Source organism: Otolemur garnettii, unplaced genomic scaffold (genome assembly GCF_000181295.1).
Source record: "Otolemur garnettii isolate 467f Iridium unplaced genomic scaffold, OtoGar3 scaffold00251, whole genome shotgun sequence".
Classification (NCBI taxonomy): Eukaryota; Metazoa; Chordata; class Mammalia; order Primates; family Galagidae; genus Otolemur; species Otolemur garnettii.
Window position 1 is genome coordinate 1,153,137 of NW_003852646.1, and position 21,870 is coordinate 1,175,006.

The 21,870-nt window shown below is 50.9% G+C and overlaps 1 protein-coding gene across 1 annotated transcript in view; it reads right to left on the reverse strand.

Moving 5' to 3' along the window:
- Positions 1–10,399, reverse strand: part of ANGPT4 (angiopoietin 4) — a 41,266-nt gene extending 30,867 nt beyond the window's left edge. The window contains exon 1 of the mRNA XM_003802638.2: positions 10,091–10,399. Within this exon, the coding sequence (XP_003802686.1) occupies positions 10,091–10,399 (309 nt within the window). The remainder of the gene's footprint in view (positions 1–10,090) is intronic.
- Positions 10,400–21,870: the final 11,471 nt, after the last annotated feature.

The window sequence follows — 21,870 nt, forward strand, 5'->3', positions numbered from 1 at the left end:
GTTGTTTAGCAGGCCCCGGCCGGGTTCAAACCCGCCAGCCTCGGTGTATGTGGCTGGAGCCCTACTCACTGAGCTACGGCGCCAAGCCTGTTTTCTGTAACTTTAAGCTGTTAAATGTTTTAGGATGATTCATTATGCCATAATAGATAACTGCTATTCCAGAGTTTATAGAAGTTGGAGACTCTCTTGTTTGGCAAGTCACATCCCCACCCTGCCATCCTCAGGCCTCAGTTTCCTCATTGTGACAACAAGCCAACTTGGTGCTTGTGTACCTGACAGTAGGGGTTGGGCCCTCCTCCTCTGCCTTGTGTCCATCCCCTGGCCCCACACTGGGCCTGACCCTGGGGCTCGGCACAGACAGGGCGTGTTTGTCTCATCATTTCTGAGCAGCAGGGCCCAGCCTTCCTCAGCTGTTTTCCTCTCTGCAAGAGATTCTGTGGCTTTTCTTCTGGGTCAGGGCTTAGAGCAAGCAGAGCAAGTGGGCCAGGAGCCAGGAGAGGAGAAAACCAGGGGCCAATAGACTCTCCTGGAAGGATGAGTTTCTCCACTCTCAGCTCAACCACAATTCTCAAGCACAGTCCCAATAGCTCCAAGCTTCCAGCTGCAGTCCCAAGTCTAGTCTGGGCCTGGAGCACTGTGCTGAGAGTCAGGGAACTCACCCAAGTCCTAGCTTTGCCATTGCCTTTCTGTGCCAGTGATGTGGCTTCTCTGAGCCTCAGTGGCCTCGTTGGAGAGTGTGGAGGAATAAAGGGAGTAGCCACTGGAATCTGTGCTCCGCGGGGGCTGGGATTTTTGTTTGTTTTGTTCATACGCCTTGCACAGGGCCTGGCACATGGTAGATACTTGCACATACCTGTAGAATATTTGTGACTCTTCTGCCTCTGGACCTCAGCTGTTATGGGGTGGTGGGCCCACTTTCCACCCCAGGTAAAAGGGCCACATGGAGAAGAGAATGCTGGGGAAAGGGTTGGACGGCCTCCTCTGCCGCTGGGACATGGGGTGGTTCTCAGAAGATGGGGAGAGTCTGCAGGGTCCTTGCCTTTCAGGCTCCCTTGGTGGTTGTCTATGTCTCCACCTTAACCTTGGGAGGTTTGTCTTAAATGAGGCCCAGAAGATGGGCCTTTGATATCCTTCCATGCGTAACAACTGGAAGTTTAATGGACATAATGTGAGAAGCACATTTCTTAAGATTGCTCGCCTCCCATCACCTGTGTCTGCCTTTGCACAGGTGGGGACAAATGGTGTGTTCATCTGTTTGGCAAATGCACACTATGTGTGTGTTGGGCACTACTGTAACCACCGTGTATATTAAGTCCTTGTAGCCACCCTCTGAGTGAGGAACTATTGTCGACCCACTTTACAGATAAGGCACAGAGAGTTTAGCAACTCTCCATGGGTAAACTCAGGCTGCCTGGGAGCCACTCCTCCTGGCTATGCTTCTGCCAAGTCACCTTGGCTGGAGTACTTATATGACAGCACCTCTGCCCACCCCCTACCCCAGTTCAATACTGGGGACTTTGCACGTGCTGTTCCCTTTCCCAGGAATGCTTTTACCTTCCCCTTTTTCACCTAGGAACTGCTAGATCTCAGCTCTGCCCTTTGTCCTGCCCTCTCTCCATCGTGGTCAGGTGCCCGTCATCCACCCCTGACAGGTCTTGGCCCATCCTGCACAGCGTGGATCTTGGTTGATCATTGCATATGAGACATTGCTGGGTTGGTCTGCTCCCTGCTCTGGGGACAGGGGAGGACTGTGTCCTCCTTGCCCACTGCTGAATCCTGTCATCTGCACAGTGCCTGGCACATCGTGAGTCCTCAGTAAACATCAAAGGAAGGGATGGCTGAGTGAATGCAGAAATTAATACTCTCCTTGGGTGAATTAAGTTCAGAACTATGCCTGTACGTACTTGTGTGTGTGCTCACACATAACCCAGAACTGTAAGGACACGTGGCGTTTTCACAATGTTCATGACATGCTGTGTGTTCTGTTGCTGCTGGAGAGGAGAAACAGATGTCTCAGTTGGGTGTCAGCAACCCTAGGTTCTGATCCAAGCCTTATCACTGACCCGCTGGTGAGTGTGGTTGAGTTACTCCCTTGCCTGGGCTGAATGTTCTCATCTGTAAATGGGTATAAGGAGGTGGTCTGAGGTTGGGGTCAGTGGCTCATGCCTGTAATCCTAGAACTATGGGAGACTGAGGTAGGAGGATGGCTTGTGCTCAGGAGTTCGAGACCAGTCTGAACAAGAGCAAGACCCTGTTTCTACTGAAAATAGAAAACTAGCTGGGCATCATGGCAGGCATCTGCAGTCCCAGCTCCTTGGGAGGCTGAGGCAAGAGGATCACTTTAGCCGAAGAGTTTGAGGTTGCTGTGAGCTGTGACTCCATGGTACTCTACTCAGGGCGACAGAGTGAGACTCTGTCTCAAAAAAGAAAAAAAGAAAAGAAAAGAAACAAGCTGGGATTCGAACTGAGTCAGCTAGGCCCTAGGCCCTGTGCCAGGGATTGGGGATACAAGTGTGAGGAGACGACATCCAGACAGAGGTTCTGGAACCCCTCAGCTTTTAAGAGCTGCCCCTGCAGGCTGAGGTACCCCTGAATCTTCTCTGGCAGAAGAATCCTAGAGAAGTTCTTGGCCCAGGAGCTCTCGGGTGAATGAAAAATCTAGCAGCTGTGAGTCTCCCCTTTAGGGACCACCGTTTCCCAGGTCCCAGCTAGGCATCCAGGGACCCACCCACAATGGATATGTCCTGTTTATTAGCCAGGAAACGGGCCTAAGTGCTGAGATGGTGGGTTCTGGCCTCGGATGTTTGAATCTGACCTTACCTTCCTGGTTGTGTGAGCTTGGGCAAGTCACCTAACCTCTGTGTGCCTCAGTTTCCTTACCTGTTAATGGGCAATCTTTTTTTTTTTTTGCAGTTTTTTTTTGGCCAGGGCTGGGTTTGAACCCACCACCTCTGGCACATGGGGCTGGAGCCCTACCCTTTTGAGCCACAGGTGCCGCCCCAATGCACAACCTTTTGCCATTGGGTCTTCTTGGGAACTAAATGCAATAACCCCCACAAAGCACATAGGACAGTGTGTGGAATACAGTCAGGACTCAATAAGGGATTATGTACCCACTATTTCATAATATTAGTTGCGTTAATTTTTTTTATTCCTACGCTCACTCTGCGGGGGCGGGGAGCATTTTGACTTCCACTTTACAGGGGAGTGAATTGATGCAGGTGCCTCCCCAGGGTCCCAACTGCTGGTCAGTGGTACCCTTGGGACATGATCCCCTGGCCCCACCTCAGGCCACCCCAGACCCCACAGCCAGCTCTTGAGGTCCATTCCAGACATTTCAGAACTGGCTCTGAGGTCATGCAAACAATCTAAGGCCAGGGTCTGGCTGGGGTGGGGGGTACAGGCTTAGGGCAGACCTGGGGCCTGTTTTCTCACATTTCCTGCCCAAGGAGGAGAAGAAGAGGGAGAAGATCTGTGTCCATCCAGGCTGGCTGAGCTCTAGAGCCATGGGGAAGAGAGCCAAAAGCGCGTGGCCCTGCCCTGTGGGACGGCCAGGCCAAGCCATTTGAACAAATAAACTCGTCCCTCTGGAGAAGCCCTGAGACGGGCCGTTGCTGCTGTTGCCCACTCCAGCCTTGCTCTGGGCACCAGCCAACTTGGTCATCCCCAGGCCGGGGCATCTGTGCTTCTAGGCCCCCTTCTTGGAAAAATAATCCCATTCCTCTAGGAAGCAGATGCGGTTCTCCTCACTCCATCCCCCACCCAGACTGCTCAGAAGGGAGCCAGTGGTGAGGTTAAGAAATCAAACCCTAAGATATTTTGTTCAGCAACCAAGACTCAATTCTTGTTTGTATAACTGAAGGCTGAAAATGCCGAGAATTTACGGGCAGCCCGGAGAGGCTGGGGCAGCTGGGAGTCCCAGGTCAGTTCGGGAGGGTCTCAGGCTGAGCCAGGACCCCACGCGGGGCTCCCACTGGACACTTTCTTGACCCACATCCAGCTAGGCAAGGCCTCATGACCGCGGGGCTGAGGGGCTGAGTTATTCTGAGTTATTCTTGACGTCAGGGGCCTGGAGCGAAAAGCAGAGACTGTGGCAGTGCCAGGTCAGGAGGTCCCTACCCAGTCCCTGACCCCTGTCAGTTTGGCTGTGGGCACAGAAAATGAAGAGAAAGACGCCCCCTCTGAGCAGCCTGACTTGGGGGTAGGCACTGGCCATTGGACAATAAGTCTTGGGGCTTCCAGCATGGGCTCCCAGGGAAGCAGAAGCAGAAACAACAGCCTAGGGAACCGGAGGAAGAGCAGAGAGAGACAGGATAAGACTCAGAGAGACAGAGATGCCCACCAAAGTAGTGACAGTGAGTCAGGGCCACCAACTGTGAAATCTCAAGAGACCCAAAAAAGCAGAAAGACACAGGATAGAAAGAGAGACAGCGAGAGGCAGAGACAGATAGGGAGGCAGAGAGAGAGACCTGCCACAGACCCCCAGCCAGCTGTGCTCAGTTCAGATGATAAAGAGGGGACAGAAGGACCACAGTTCCAAGGTGTGGAGTCTGCTCTGCCCCTGGGACCTCAGAGCCCTGTGGGCAAGGTGGTGGGGGTGGGCCAGGGAGCCTGGGTTGTATCTGGCTCTGGTTTTTCCTCATTCTCCTCATCTGTAGAATGGGTTGTTCTGTGGTGACATGCAGACATGCAGTGACAAGGCAGAGGATGGCACCCTGGTTGGGAGACCCGGGCAGCTGCAGGAATGGCAACAAGAGGGAGCTGCACACGCTTTACCTGTTCTGCTTCTTTTAGCTCCACAGCCAAGGTTGGGAGCAGCTGCTTTCACTCTCCAGCCTCATAGGGGAGCCACTGAGGGGGCCCCCAGTACTGGGTCCCACAGCTTTTCTGCTATGTGACTAACCCCTGGGCTGCCCAGCTCAGCTTTGGAAGCTTGTGCTGCAGCTGGCTCTGTCTCCCCATCCCCTCAGCATTCCTGGCTGCAGCCTTCCACCCAGATGAGGGGGTGGAGCAGAGCCCAGAGCTGATGTGCAGCCCACCAGCTAGCTGCAGATGTGAGTCACTGGGGCAGGGGCTTTCCAGGAGGTGGGAGGGGCAGAAGGGAGAGGAGGGGGAGAAGGGGAGATGGGGTGTTGAGGCCAGGGAGAAGGAAGGGAAGGGGAGGGGCAGGAGAGAGAGTGAGGAAGAAGTGGAGAGGGAGAAGATTGGGGCAGGCTCCCCATGTACCCCGAGCACTGGCGGTGCTCACCAGCTGGCTGCATGCTGGGAGAAGAGTGTGGGGTATCAGGACTTGGAGACTCTGAGGCAGAGGGAGCACCCCAGTCTGTCCAGTTCCATTCTCCCTTTGCCTCTTGACACCTTCCAGAATCAGGAAGGAGGGAGAATCCAGGTTGGTTCTCTCCACTACACAACTCTGGAAAGTCACTTCCCTGCTCTGGCCTCAGTTTCCTTACCTGTACTCTGGGGAAATGGCAGAAGGGGGTAGTTAGGGGCACAGGCTGAGCAGGGGGCAGCCACTGGGAGTTCACAGCAGGGAGGATTTCTCCTGCATCTGCCTAGATGAAGAGAATCTTTCTGAGACCTCGTTCGTTCCTAATGGCAATGCGAGGATAATGACGCTGCCATTAGATAAGAATGTTTTAAACTCTTGTTTGTTCTTTTTTGGATTTTAAAGCAAAATCCATAAAGAAACCTTTTGAGGTACACTCAGATCAAGAGGAGAACTGGGGGAAGGTCATGGCCACAGCCACGGGGGCTGGTTAGTATCCTCAACTGGAGCTGTGGAGATTCGGGGTCAGACTAAGATGATTGGTCAAATGGTCCTGGGGTCATGTGCCTCACCTGCAGAGAGGACAGACCCCAAAACTGCAGGACTCATGTTTCTATTTCCAGGGAGAGCCTTAAAAGAAAATAGCCAACATAAGTTGAGCTTTAACTGTATACCTGGCACCATGAGCATTGTCTTATTAAATCCTTGTAGAGGTAGATAGTACTGTTACCTCATTCTGTAGGTAAGGGAACCCAGGCTTAGAGAGATGAAGCAACTTGCCTCAGGTCACACAGCTAGGAAGGGGAAGAGGAAGTGACAGACCCAGGGAAAGTGTGTCTAGGCCAACAGATCTGATCTTCTGGCAGGCTCCACAGGTATAGGGTGATCTGGGAGTGACCCAAATGTCAAATGGCATGAACGAGTGCTCATCCCAAGGGGCTCCTAACCCAGGAGATGGTCTAGCAAACATCCACTGGGAACCCATCAGGGACAGGCGGGATTGAGGACCCTTGAGAACACCAGCATGGACAGCTGACACTCCTAGCCCCGAGGATGCCTGTGACCCTCGTGGGGGCTTGACAAACATTGGGCTTCCCCCTCCGTAGTGCAGGGACTCAAAATAGGGATTATACTGAACTAAACAAAAGCTCACCACACACCTGTATTCTTTCTAGCCTGTGTCTTTATGAATCAGGCAGCAGGCTGAGTGGTGCGTGGACATCTCACTAGTGGTCCCAGCCACCTGCTGCATATTATCACTTTTCTCCATGTTACACAAGGGGAAACTGAGACTCACTCATCTGCAGCCATGTGGCAAGCGCATGCTGAGACCAAGATGCAGACTCAGGTCAGCTGGACTCCCACATCAGTGCTCTTAGGCCCCACAGCTCTCCACAGTGATGCGACTGACCCCTCCCAGGATTGTCAGGCTAGGGTGATGGGTATCTAGAGAGGACATACCACCCCCAGCTGAAGACTTGGCCCAATGACCTCTGGCCCCAAATCCATCACTTCAAATCCATCAACTGAATCAGCCAATGTTTCTAAAGCACCTGGCATCCAGGGGATAAAAAGATGGATGGGAGGGTGAGACTTGGGTGTGGAAGCCAAATTGGAAGTGATGACAGCATCCACAGGAAAGATGATGAAGCCTGAGCCAGGTGGACAGGAGGACAGACAATGAGAGGAGCCCAGGGTGACAAGATGGATGAGCCTGCTGCCTGGGTATAAAGTGGGGATCACAGGAGGCCCCCAGGGCACAGAGAACCTGCCAGCTGAGTGGTGTCATACCCTAAACAGAGAGAGGTGGGCAGGAAGAGGGCAGGGAGGAGCTGAGTCTCAGGTGCTTTAGAACTGAGACACCTATGGACCCTCAGAGAAGAGATGTCTGGGGGTGGGCAGGGTAATAGGTGTAGGGCCCAGGAGCGTATCTCATGCCAATTTGGTTCCCTGGTGGAGCAGGATGGAGACCTGAGGCCTGGGTGGTTGGAAGAACATTTGTGCATTCACTCATTCTGCAGACATTATTGAGCACCTCTTATGTATGTGTCAGGGACTGTTCTAGAAGCTGGTATACCAAACACCCATTGGGACTTCACCATAGTTGGGCAGAATTGAGGACCCATAGTGAACAAAACAGACATGGAGCTCACAGAGCAAAATAAACGCTTGAAAGAACACTGGGTAATGATAAGTGTTAAGAAAACAACAATAGCAAAGCCAGGGAAAGGGGTGGATGAGGGGTGACAAGGAGGGTGGTTATTGATATGGGGTAAGGAGGGAGGGCCTCTGGGGAGATGACACTTGAGTGGATAGGAGGTTGGGGAGAGAGCCACATGTGGGGGTCTGGGAGAGGGGGATTCCAGGGAGTAAGAATTTTTGCTTTTATTCCAATGAGATGGGCACCCTGGGAGGAGGGACAGGATGGAACTTAGGCTTTGAAGGAGATCCCCTAGTCTGCTGAGTGGACAACGGAGGAAGGGGCTGGAGTGGAAGCAGGGAGCCCAGGGTGGCAGCTGGGACAGCTGTCTAGGCAGGAGCTAGAGATGGCTGGTCCAGATGTGTTCTGTAGATAGGGACTTACTGATGGAGAGAGTTCCCGGAAGGATGGTGTTAGTCACCAATGTTCAGTTTGCCAAGAGATGAAGCAAGATGAAGACTGAAGTAAGGCCACTGAATTCAGGAACTGGGGGTGACAGGTGACCTTAGGGCAAGGAGTAAATGGGAAGTGAGGGAGTGGAGGCAGACATGTGGATTTCTATGGGTTGGAGAAGAGCATTGTGTTTCCTTCTTCTCTTCCTCCTCTCCCCTCTTCTTCTTCCTTTCTTTCTTACCGTGGGAGAGAGTTGGGGGTGATTAAACACTGACAGGAAGGACTGGCAGAGAGGGAGAAGGTGTCAGAAACACAGGAGGGGATAGCTGGTTTGAGGAGGTTCAGGAGCTATGAGGGAAGGTCCCATAGCTCATGGTGGAGAGAAGGGTGGCCTTGGCCTAAGGAGGAAAATGCCTTTCCTCTGAGCCTGAAGAAAGGTCTTGGGGACTGGTGGATGCATGAGTGATTCTTCAGGTGTGGGGAAGGCAGCTGAGGGGTCCTCCTCTCCTCTCAGCATCCACTGAACTAAAGGATGGTCAAGGGTCTGGTGAGAGGATGGGCAGGGGTGGAAAGTGAAGATGGAGGCTCAAGGATGGGGTGAGGCCTGAAGAATGCCTTGTGTCTGGTAAGATGCACACAGATTTCAGTGCAGCATGGAACTCTCATCACATTGGGTCCCAGTGTGTGAAGCCAAAAGCTCCCTCAAGGGGAACACAGGCAAGAGGTGGTGGCAGGGTGGAAGTGTCACAGGGCAGGTGGGTGGATATGCAGGAAGATAGTGCACAAGAGACTGAGTCAGTGCTCAGGGCAGGAAGGAAGATGGAAAGCTAGGCCTGTGTGTGTGCACGTGTGTGTGTGCATGAGTGTGTGCGAACAGGGTGGGTTAGATATCTGCACTGCGGCCTCTTCACTTAAGGGATGGATAAATCCAGGCTGTGCACAAGATAATCCTTTGGAAAACAGTAGGAAACTCTTAAAACTTCAATTTACATGATTTCACATGTTATCTTTTAAAAGTTTCATTTTTATTTGTGTCCTTCCATGTACTTATTATATTAATATGGATAGATGTGTGTAAATATTAAATAAATTTGCACGTATCAGGAGAGCAAGCATTCTTTACTGACTGGGGGCATAATTGAAACAATTAGAGACCATGGGCTAAGCAGAGGCTGCTCCTCAAGGGCACCTTGGGGAATCCACTTAGCTCCCCATCGTAGAGGCTGTTGTATTTGCCTGCTGTTTAATAAATTCATTCGACAGCTCCATAAATGGGTCCATACTCTCCACCTCACAGCCACCACCCAGTCTGTCTCCTGGTCTCACTCTTCCCTTGGTAGTTTCTGTCCCAGGCACTGCCCTTGCAGTGGTGGCCAGTTGTGGTCTGCCCCCCAGATGTCATCATAGACAGCCCCAGGATGTCATCCCTGCTTCCATGTCCACTCAGTGCCTCACCAAGGGCACACAGTAGGTGCTCAGAGAATCAAGATGAAAGGATGACAGGGGATTGATCTTACAGTGGCCCTACTCTTGGGTTAAACAACAGTGGTGCCCTCAAATCCCTGCTCCCTGTGGCCCACATCCAATTCATCAGCAGAACTGAGGGATCAGCTCCCCCTGCAGAATGCCTGGGAATCCAACCAGCCACAGCCCCTACCCACCCCATCCATCTCCAGGACTCGCTCATCTCATGCCTGGGGGCTGCAGTGGCTGCCTCCTTGGGCTCCTCACATCCACCTTCAACCTATAGTTTATTCCATTAAAACCAAAGCAGTGCCTCTTGTGACACTCAGAGTCCTTCCAGGGCCTCCACAGCCTGCATCACCTGCCTTGCCCTCACCTCAGACCTGCCCCACTTTGCTTCACCACCCAACACCACTTTCTATTGCCTCTTTCCCCCACTATCCAGAAGCAGACATTCTATTCTGTGTGCCACTGGGTCCCTCGCACCTACGATGGCCCAGTCGCAGCCAGCACTCAATGAGTTTTTGTTGGATGAATGAGTGAATGGCAGTTAAGGAGCCAGGTTCCAGTTCTGATGCTGCCCAGTCTTGCCATGTGGCTTTAGGTCCATCCCTGCCCCTCTCTGGGCTTTGTACATCCCAATCTGTACAACTCAGAGCCAGCTCTCCGTGCCCAAGGAGGGCCAGTGGGATGGATGTTCCACCTGCTAGTCATGAGAGACCCAGAGTCCCCTCCCCATCCCCACCCCCAAGCCCAGCCCTTACCTTCTGCAGCCACTGTGTGTTGTTCTCCAGCACCCTCTCCAGCTGCCGCACCCGCTGAGTTGGCCAGTCCCCCAGGTGCAGTGCAGCAGCCGGCGAGTCCCTCTGGAGGCTGTTGGGGCCCCCAAAGGTCTCAGGCTCCAGCGGGCAGGGCTCAGGCTCTGGCAGCACGAAGGTGTAGCTGCACTGGCCGTGCTGGACCCGGTGCGCTCTGCGGCGCCCCCCTGCCTCCTGGCCCCTCCGTTGAGCTGCAATTGTGGTGGCCACCATGAGGAGGAGGCCACCCAGCAGCATGGCTGACTGGGAGAGCATCCAGGGATGTGGCAATGGTGAGGGGTGTCAGTCAGAGCCCCCAGGGGCCGTGCGTGCCCACTGCCCAGCCCTGTGCCCAGCGCACAGGACGCCAGAGCAGACGGCGACCGGGCCTGCTTGTCCAGCTGCTGCAGCTGCAAACCCCTGGGGCCCGAGCTCTGTCCGGGGCAGGCGCAGGAGGCTATTTATACTTGTCTGAATGCCACAGCTGCTCTGCTTCCTCTCACCGCCTCCTACTCCCCACCCCAACACCCCTCACCTCTATTCTTTCCCCTTTCCCTTCCTTCCTCCTGTCCTGCGCGGGCCTCACTCTGCTCGCCTGGCCTCTGAGCCCTTTTATTATCCAGTCGGGGCCTGGCCTCCCTGCAAGAGGGGAGAAAAGAAAACAACGCACAGACACGCGAGCACACACACGAATACCAAACCCCAGGGCTGTCCCCTTTGGAAAACCAAGCACAACTTAATTCTCTCTTCCTGCCTCCCTCTCTTTCTCGCTCTCTCTCTCCTCTGTCTCTTTCTTCCCTCTCTGCCTTCCAAGGATCTCAAGTTTCAGCCCCCTCTGCCTTGCCTGCTCTGGATCCCTGTTAGGGCTTGGAATACAAGGGAAGTGACCCCCAGAGAGAGCAGAGGGAGGGCAGGCAGAGGGTGAGGCCAGGGAGGAGGCAGTGGATCCAGTTTGCTTCCAGAGACCCAGAAATCCTTCCAAGGCCAGGGAACTGAGTGCCTCAGTGGGAGTTGGCCCTGTCCTCCCTTATCCCTTGGGGCCTGGTGTGGTCCTGGCTGGATTGCTGTGATAGTAATGAGAAGTTGTGGTGTCCCGGGGCAGATTGCCTGGGACTGCCTGAGGCTGGAGTGGGGAGATGGGGAGGTTGATGGTGGGAAGAGGGGTGCAGCTGGGTCTCTGCAGCCCTGCCTGGAATCAGAGGCAGCTGGCTGTACATCCCAGCTCCCTCACTGCTAGCTTTGCCTCTCTGGGCCTCCACATCCTGATCAAGGTAAACTACTCAGCTCTTGAGGAGGAATGTATGAGTCCTCAGCAAGGAGATTGAGACATTTTTGATTTACTGGTTCAAAACCTGGCTCTACCACCTGTCAGCTTGAGTGACTTTGGATAAGCCACTCAACCTCTCTGTGCCTCCATTTCCTCTTGAACAAGGAAAATAGTATGACCTACTTCCTAGGGCATGAAAATTGAGTTAGAATACGGCTGGCAGTTATTGTGTCTCCCTCTCCTGTTGCAGAAAGACAAGGAGAAAAATAACACCCAAACACCGTCTTTAGACATGTTTAAAAGAGGAAGGGCTTTATTCCAGCTGGTGGAGCAATGGCAGACTAGAGTCTAAAATGGCCGTGCTCCCGGACTGGCTCAATCTTCTCCTTTTTATCTCTAATCAAAAGCTCTGGCCCACGGATACCTTTCTCATTGGTCAGTTTAAATCAAGCTGGAGAAGCAGGCTTGGGCTTTACAGAACCGCAGGCTTTTACAGAAGCAGAAGCAAGCATTAGTTTCCAGGTCCCAGGAAGTTAAGTTTCTATGAATTCCTAAGAGCTGAGTTACCACAAGGAGGACCTTGTAGGTGTGTCCTTGGGGGCCTACTTGAGAGACCCTCTGTTCTCTCAGACCTCACTTTTTCTGGGTATCCTCTCTCACTCCCAACCCACTGGAATGTGAACCTGACAAGGGTAGGGGTTTGACCCTGGGATCATGGTCTCCAGGCAGGAGGTGCTCAGGAGTTGGTTGGGTCTCTCCTGGCTGTGCCAGCTTCTCCCCACTCCCCTCTTGTTTTCCTAGAATGGGGACTACTCTGGCTGTTTTTCTCTTTCCTTTGTTTTTCTAAAGCTGATGGAGTTTTGAACAGTTGCAGGCTGTTTGGGAGCAGCAGCAGACTGGGGGCTCATCCGGGGGACTGAGAACATTATACCAGGTGTGGGGCTCTGTCAGGAAATGAAAAAGCAGATTGTCATCAGATGCCAGCACCGGTGGAGCCCTCCCCTGTGCTCAGGGCTCTGCTTGCCCAGCTCTGCCCTAGTTGCCTCCACTGTGAGTGGAGTTGGATCACCCTGATCAAGAGGGGAGGATGTGTGTTAATGTAGGTAGAGAGTTTGTCAAAGTGCCTGGGACAAATGTAAGTGGTGGCTGTTGTTATGGTTGACTTGAGTTGCTTGATAACCCCCGTGAGACCAGGGCTTATCCTCCCATTTTACAGAGGAGAGAACAGAACCTCTCCTGGAGCAGGACAGTGATTTGCCCAAAGTCACACAGCCTGGATGTGCTTGTCCTGAACCTGGGGAAAGGGGGCAGACTCAGTCCCCAGGCTGGCCTGGGAGCCCACCCCATTGCCTCCCAGTCACCCCCTCCTGGCCGTGGCAGAGGACCCAGCTCTCTCAGCCTTTATCTCTGCATCTATTCACTGGAGACACATTAGCACCTCCTGGGGGAGGTTATTGTAAAGCACCAAGTGTTACAATGGTAGGCACAGGAGGTCTTAATGAAGGAGAGAATGAATGAATGCGCAAAATATGATTTTCTCCCTTACACAGGCTTTCCTAAATAAACATGGGACCCATATTTGCACCAACAGCTCTCCACACAGAAGAGAAAATAGATTTACAGGCCAGGTGTGGTGGCTCACACTATAATCCCAGCACTCTGGGAGGCTGAGGTGGGTGGATTACCTGAGCTCAGGAGTTCAAGACTCAAAGTGAGACTCTGACCCTACTCAAAATAGAAAAACTAACCAGGCATTTTGCTGGGTGCCTGTCATCCCAACTACTTAGGAGGCTGAGACAAGAGTATCACTTGAAGGGAAACGAACAGTATCACTTGAGTTCAAGAGTTTGAGTTTGCTGTGAGTTATGACACCACAGCACTCAACCCAGGGTAACTGAGTGAGACTGTCTCAAATAAAAAACAAAAACAAAAATGAAAAAACAGATTTACCCATCCATGGAACAATGCAGGCAGAGTTCTGTGCCTGGTGGACAGGCTGGTGTGTCTGCCTGGGCTTGTGCCATGCCAGGGCTAGAAAGCCTCAGAGACAGCCTTGCCATCCTCGGCACCTCCATTTCCCCACTGCCTCCTCACCGTGGGGCCTTTGCATGTGCTGTATTCTCCATAAAAAGAAGTCAAAGAAGCATTAACTATAGATGTCCCTGGGTGGGTGAAAGAAGGTCTGATCTTGTCTCTGTTCTGCACCTGTAAAGATAAACTTGTAATTCATTATTAGTGTGGAATCAGAATAGATTATATTTTTAGGATCTAGGCATAGCCTTCAGACCTAAAGTTACAATTTAGATGTTCTTGCTTATAGGAGGCCAACAAGGAATTTCCTTATGAATGATCTGTGGGCCAATTCTTCACAGGTGCCTGAGGCCTTTACCTTCTATTTTGCATAAGGGATTGGGGGGAGTGGTCTTGAGATTTTTATTTTCTTTTGCATTACTATGGCTGCCAACAAATTACTCTAACACTTAGTGGCTTAAAATAACCGGCTGGGCGCCTGTATCTCAAGCGGCTAAGATGCCAGTCACATACACCAGAGCTGGTGGGTTTGAATCCAGCCCCGGCCTGCCAAACAACAATGACAACTACAACCAAAAAAAAAAAAAAAAAAAAGCCAGGTGTTGTGGCGGGCACCTGTAGTCACAGCTACTTGGGAGGCTGAGGCAGGAGAATCGCTTGAGCCTAGGAGTTGGAGGTTGCTGTGAGCTGTGATACTACAGCACTCTACCCAGGGTGACAGCTTTAGGCTCTGTCTCCAAATAAATAAATAAAAGTAAAAATAACCTTTGGCTGGGCAAGGTAGCTCATGCATGTAATCCTAGCACTCTGGAAGGCTGAGGCAGGTGGCTTGAGCTCAGGAGTTGGAGACCAGGCTGAGCAAGAATAAGACCCTGTCTTTACTGAAAATAGACACCCTGTCTGGGTGTTATGGTGGGTGCCTGTAGTTCTTGCTACTCTGGATGCTGAAGTAAGGGGATCATCTAAACCCAGAAGTTTGAGATTGCTGTGAGCTGTGATGCCATGACACTCTACCCAGGGCAACAGAGTGAGACTCTGTCTCTAAACAAACAAACAAACAAACAAATCCACAAATCTATAAGTAAATAAATAAGTCAATAAAACTATGTATTATTTTTCAGAGTTTCTGTGGCTTAGGAATTTGGAAGTAGCTCAGCTGGGCAGTTCTGCCTGAGTCTCTCATGAGGTCACAGTCAGATGGTGGCTGAGGAGAGATCATCCTGAAGGTTTTCCCCCACCTGTCAGCACCTGCACATGGCCTCTTCAGCATGGTGGCTTCAGCCACCCAGGCTTCCTGTACAGCCACTCATGGCTGCAATGGTGCATCCCTCAAGACTTAGGTAGAAGCCACGTCACCTTTTATGGCCTTGGCTTGAGAGTCTTTCGGTGGCATTTCCACCACATTCTGTTGGTTGGAGTCTGCCCAGGTTCAAGGCAGAGAATATAGACCCTGCCTCTGGATGGAGGAGTACCACTGTCATAAAAAGAGCATGCCTAAAAAGAGGGATATTGCTGCCACCATCTCTGGAAAGTGCCTTCTGCCCCAGGCAGGAGAATATCTAGTCATCTTTTATTTTGCAGCTTACATGTTGCTGACACACGTGCACACGGGCCCTCAGTCTACTCCAAGACTTAAACCAGAACCCCTGTCGTGCAGACTTGCCCTTTTCATCTTAACCCTTCTTAAGGTGCTAATTACTAACTTCTCTGTGCATTTGATATGCAAGATCTTCTCAGTAAACATCTGCTCAATGAATGAATAAATGCAGAGCTTGAGCTGGGCTGCTAAGGAGCAGGAGGCTGGGGTGCTGTTTCAAAGCTGCTTCCTGGGTGTGTGACTTGTGTAGTTACCCAGGACTCCAAGCCTAGAAGGGAATATTACCATCTCAAAATTCTTAGTACTTTCTTTTTTCGAGACAGTCTTACTCTGTCACCTTGGGTAGAGTGTCCTGGCATTGCAGCTCACAGCAACCTCAAACTCCTGGACTCAAGTGATCCTCTTGCCTCAGCCTCCCAAGTAGGTGGGGCTATAGGCATCTGCCACCATACCTGGCTAGTTTTTCTATTTTTAGTAGAGACAGGAGTCTCACTCTTGCTCAGGCTGGTCTCGAACTCCTGAGTTCAAGTGATCCACCTGCCACCTGCCTCAGCCTCCTAGTGTGCTGGGATTATAGGTGTGAGCCACCACACCCAGACTCTTAATACGTTTTGAACAAAGGACTTGGCTCTTGCATTCTGCACTGGGCTCCACAAATTGCATAGTGGACCTGCCTGGGAGACATGAGCCCTCCCTCATCCCTCAATCCTCTCCTGGCCTTGCCATCCAATCAGACCTATTCTTCCAACATGACCCTTTAAATATTCTCCCCTTCATCCCCGCTTCATTATTCTGGGCAAGCCGGAGCCAGCCTGCCCGGATTGGAATTCTGGCTCAACCTCTCATTTGTGTGGTCTTTGTCAGGTTAACCTATCTGTCCCTCAGTTTCCTCTTCTGTCAGTGAGGTTGATAATGGCAGTTACTTGATGGGGATGTTAAGACAGTTGGAAAGCTGATCTCTGTAAAGGGTTTAGCACAGAGGTTGGCTCATAATATGTGCTTTCTTTTTTTTTTTTTTTTTTACAGTTTTTGGCCGGGGCTGGGTTTGAACCCACCACCTCCAGCATATGGGGCCAGCGCCCTACTCCTTTAAGCCACAGGAGCCACCCCATAGTATGTCCATAGTATGTGCTTATTTAATGACAGCTATCATTCTCCTCTGCAGTGGTCTGAATATTTGAGTCCTCCAAAATTGATATGTTGAAACCTAACCATCAAGGCAATGGAATTAATAGGTGAGGTCTTTGGGAGTTTTCAGGTTATGAGGGCTCTGCTGTTGTGAATGAGTTTAACGTCCTTATAAACAAGGCCCCAGAGAGTGCCCTTCCCTTTGGCCATGTGAGCAAGAAAGCGCCCTCTTTGAAGCGGAGAGCTCTTACCAGATGTGAAATGTGCTGGTCCAAGCCTCCAGAATTGTAAGCAATAAATTTCTGTTGCTTATAAACCACCCGGCTTAGTGCATTTTGTTACAGCAGCCGGAGCATCACTGTCTTAGCTTGGGGTGTTTCCTCTCCTGCAGGGACACCAACAGCTACAGAAGGAACTTGGGTTAATCCATCTTTGACACTTAGCAGGATTTTTCTAAGACGCAAATCCAGCCCCAGCTTCTTTGCTTAAAATGCTTCCATTTTAAACTCCACTTCTTTCCGTGATTTACAAGTCCCCTCTGGAGATGGCCTCCTGCCTCATCACGTTCTCCCTGGAACTCTGTCCCTGGGAAGGGGGACTGGCTTTCTTCTTGCACATGCTCTCTGCCTTCTGAGGCCTCATCACTATGCTTCTTGCAGTAGCTTCTGTTTGACAACTTTCCCCACCTCCATTCACCTGGCTCCCTCTGCCTCTCTTGTGGGTCTTATCTCAGGCATCACCTCCCTCGGGAAGCCTTCCTGCCCCTGCCTGCATGTCCCCACCAAGGCACTGACCCCGCATCAGGAAGGGCTTGCTTGCTGATCTTAGTCCCCGTTGACACTGAATGCCCTTCTAGGGCAGGAGCCACACTTTCTCATTTCTGTGTTTGTTGCCAATCCTAACATCAGGCTCATAGCAGTCCTCATGAGTGTCTGTTGAATAAATAGTCTCCAATACTGGGTGGGGGCTGCAGTCCCCAAAGAGAGAATAAGGTAGAGGCACCCTTTCCTCTCCAGGGTAGGGGTAGCAGGAAGTTCTGTTGGGGATGTTTTGAATGTCTTGCCTCCAAATAAAAATACAAACCAACCCGCAGGTTGATTTTCCCTTTGCCATCCTGTAGTTGCCATGAGAGTTGAGCATGGAGGCTGCACTTATATCCATCTGGAGACTTTGACTTTTGCTCAAATAGCTTGGGCAAAAGGGAACTTATTGGCCAGTGTAACTGAGAACTGTAGGGTATCTATCCTCAGACATGGGTGGATCCAGGTACTCGAATGTTAGTAGAATTTTTTCCCTCCAGCTCTAGATCCTTATTTTCTTCTGTTGGCTCCTTCTTCTGACAGTCCTCACCACCACTGGTGGCAGCAGCTCCAATCTGTCAATTTAGTAACCCCAGAAATTCAAGGCTCCTTTCCTTATAGCTCTAGGGAAAGTTCCAGGTTGGGTCATATGTATGAACCAGCTCCTGTAGTCAGAGGGATGGGACACTGGTTGGTCATGATGGAGCCCTGGAGTAGTGTCAACCTCGTGGGACCCAGAGGGACTGAGAATGAGTGAGGTAGTTCTCAAGGACATCTGGAGTAGAATGGCCAGAAGGGGGATGGCGTTGGTGAGCACAAAGCACCTGCCCACCCGCACTCTGCCTCTCCATCCTGACCACTCGCCAAGGGAACCCACTTCCCCATTTGAGCCAGTGGAGCTTCAGTGTAACTGGGAATGCTGGGGGTCCTTACCTGGCATTTAGCTCACAAGGAAACTGATATTCAGAGAGGGAAGCCACTTGTCCAAAGTCACACACTGGGATCTACTTCCCTGGAGAACTGATCTTCCTGCTCCCGGGAATGATAAGGGTCTGCAGGACAGGTTATTCCTGGACGGCCACTTTCCAGTTTGTGTTCCTCAAGCATCTGGGTCTAAAAGAAGAGAACTGTCACTAGTCTGAGTCTCCCACTCCCAGGAGATAGTCACTCCCCTGTCTCTCTCTGTATTATAAAGTCTTGGGTTGTGAGTGGGGTGGTCTGAAGCAGGCCCAGCCCGCTGCACTGTGCTGCTCACGTCTCCTGGAGCCCTGGACAGCAACATGCTGGAATGCTGGTGGGAAACTCTGAGCTGTGGACAACCCTCAGGATGTTTGTCAGAGTCCTGAGGAGTGCCAGTGTCATGGTGTGCCAGAGCCTTTCCACCCAGGACAACAATCTGTTTGTCAACTGTCTCCCAGCTCTACGTCCCACCACCCCAAACCAGAGCCATGACACGATTGCTGGATCCTATGGGTACTGGGCTGGGTTTTGAGGTCACCAACCCAGGCCCTGAGACCAAGAGCCCCACATTCCTGGCATTGAATTTTTATTTCATGTCAGTAGGTGAGATTCGGTGTCCTCATCTGTAAAATGGGAAGAACAACTGCTCGCTGGCAAGGTGGTGGTGGGCTCCTCTAGTTACCAGTGCTGTGAACAAAGAATGTCAACATGTAGCGGTTTAAAGCCATGCAACATATACTTGACTCATAACCCTGTAATTTCGGCTAGATTCAGTGGGAATAGCTCAACTCTGCCCCACTTGGAATCAGCTGGAGTGACTTGCAGGCTGGGGTCTGGAGTCATCTGAAAGCTCTTTTACTCACAAATTTGAGGCCTCATCTGGGGCTCTCTGCTGGATAACTGTAATGGCCTCTTCAAGTGGTCAGGGCTTCTGCGTGGCATGGTGGCTGGCTTCCGAGAGGGAGCATCTCAAGGGAGAGATTTGGGCAGAAGGCGTATGACCTGGGTGACCTAACCTCACAAATGCCCACAGGGTCAAATCCTCTGTGCTCTATTCAGAGAGGCAGTCACAAATCCCACCCACGTTCCAGGGGTAGGAGAATAGACTCTCCCTCTTGATGGGCCGTGGCAAGTTTACAGAAGAGCATGTGGGGTTAGGGAATATTATTGTGGCCATTTTTGGAAAATACAATGGGCCACAGGAGAGTAAGATGAGCGTTTAGTACTAAAGTGAGCTATAGTTGGTAGCTGTTATTATTATCCTTGCTATTACTGGAAAGATCCAGCATCTCTTTGCATGAAAATGTCCTTCAGACCCTGGGAGAGCTAAAGGTGCAGCAGGAAGTAGGATTATTTCCATTGGGACTGCCAGAGAAATTGGCCCAGAAATGCACTGGGATTTGTCCCAAGTCACCCAGCGTATCGACACCCAGTCCTAGCCAGACGGGCCCCAGACGCGGCTGCCTCTGTTATTAGCAACGCTGTTTTTCCCCAGGGTATCCTCCTTGGCCTCAGTTTCCATTTTGAACAATGACAGACCTGGTTCTGCTGCCTCAAAGGCTGAGGGGACCAGGGTGGAGCATGTGTCCCCCTTGGCTGTGCCCCCCTTGGCTGTGCCTGGCCTTGGCCACCAGCCATGCCTGTCCTTTCTCAGGCCTGGGGAGCTCACCGCCGCTTGCGAGCCAGCATCTGGCATTCCCTCCAAGATGGGAAGAATGAGCCTGCCAGGTCAGAGGGCAGATCTATTTTGGAACCTGAGACCCCATGGAGGCCCACAGGACCCTGTGACCCAGAGAACCAACAAGCTTCTCTGCGTTTTGTTTGTTTTTATTAAACAAGCACTGCATGTCCCTCATAGAAAAGTCAGAAAAGACACATTGGCAAGAGGGAGAAAATAAATGTTGCCTGTGCTCTGGCCAGCCAGAGGCAAAACCACAGCTAACATTGCGGAGGCTTCCCCCTCCCAAATAATTTCCCTCTGCGTATGGGTGCATATTTCTTGTGTATGGTGATTCTGTGGAAAAAAAAAAAGAAATCAAAAACAACAATCACAGGAATATTGCCTAAATCATTTTTAATTTTGTTTTGCTTATTTTGGATTTATTTTCTGGAAAAAAATCAGACAAGTGCACAGGATATGCCCCCCTATATTCGTCACTCCAAGTGGACACATATCACCATTTCACATATTTGTCTTAGATTATTCAAGAAATAAAATATTACAAAAAACGGTTGGTATCCCTCGTAATTCCTTCTCAATCTCATTTTCTATCTCTCCCTGCCCAGAGGGAGGTAGATATATAGATATATAAATAATGTGCAATGTTTTTATGTTCTCGACTGGGTGTGGTGGCTCATGCCTGTAATCTCAGAACTTAGGGAGGCTGAGGTGAGGGGATTGCTTGAGGCCAGGAGCTAGAGCCCAGCCTGGGTGACATAGTGAGACCTTGTCTCTACACAAGAAAAAAAGAAAAAAAATTACCCAGGTGTGGTGGCACACATGTCTAGTCACAACTCAGGAGGATGAAGTTGGAGGTTCCCTTGAGCCCAGGAGTTCAAGGTTGTAGTGAACGATCATTGCACCACTGCACTCTAGCTTGGGCAAAAGAGAGAGACCCTGTCTCAAAAAACAAACAAACCAAAAATCAATAAACAAACAACCCCCCCAAACTGTGCTTTCGAAACTTAAGTATGTGCTGTTATTCTGCATGCAATGTTCAGTTTGAACACTATGTTTTCCAAATCTATCTAAATTACACTTTAGATTTTGTGACCAAGGTCATTTTCTTTTCATTGCTGTGTAGCATTGCATCATATAATTATACCGCTCTTTATTTACCCAGACTTTGGCAGATGGGTATTTGGGTCAATTCAATTTTCTTGTTATTCCTGACAGTATTGCTATTATGATCTTATACAGGACCCCTTGTGCCAAGAGCAAGTGTTTCTCTAGGGTACTAAGAAGTGTTCCCCTTGGGACATGGAGCGCACAAATGGTCAGACTGAGTCAATTGCCAAATCATGCTCCAAGCAGCTTTACTGAGTTCACTCTGGGAGGGCATGGGCGTTGCCAATGCTCTGCCCCCTGCCTTCTCTGACCTGGTATGGTAAGGCCTTATCTCTGTGCCAATCTGATGGCTGAGAAACGTACACACAATTTTATAGTCTGCTTTTCCTGCTTAATAATACCTCTATCTATCACAGACTACTTTCCTCTGCAGAATATTATTCTGTAAGTGTGTGGTCCATGGTGGCATGAGCTCCAAGCCTCCCTTGGGGTGCTGCTGAGATTTTCTTAACTGATTCCCTGTTGCTGGACACCAGGGGTTGTTTCCATGGTAGACTGCAAAATTGACCACAGATACCACCAATCTTTATAAGCACACTCCTCTGCAATGTGACTTTGCAGTTTCTCCTATTAAAAGGCAAAGTCTAGGGCCGGTTACCGTGGCTCATTCTTGTAATCCTAGCTCTTTGGGAGGCTGAGGCAGGTGGATTGCTTGAGCTCAGGCATTCAAGACCAGCCTGAGCAAGAGTGAGACCCCCTATCTCTACTAAAAATAGAAAAAAAACTAGCTGGGCATAGTGGTGCACACCTGTAGTCCCAGCTACTTGGGAGGCTGAGGCAAGAGGATTGCTCAAGCCCAAGAGTTTGAGGTTGCTGTGAGTTACAGTGATGCCACAACACTCTACCCAGGGCAACAGAGTAAGACACTGTCTCAAAAAAAAAAAAAAAAAAAAGCTAAGTCTCCACTCCCTTGAATCTGACTTTGGCCACCTGACCAATGGGACATTTTCAAATGTGAGGTAAGCAGGGGCTTGAAAGGGCTCGTGCACTGGGGCCTGCTCCCTTGCTGCCCCTGGGGCCCTGAGACACCTCCTGCCCTAGTGTGGTTCACCTGAGAAATGATGAGACTCACTTGGCAAGGTCATCCTGTCATCTCAGCTGACATTGGACCATCCA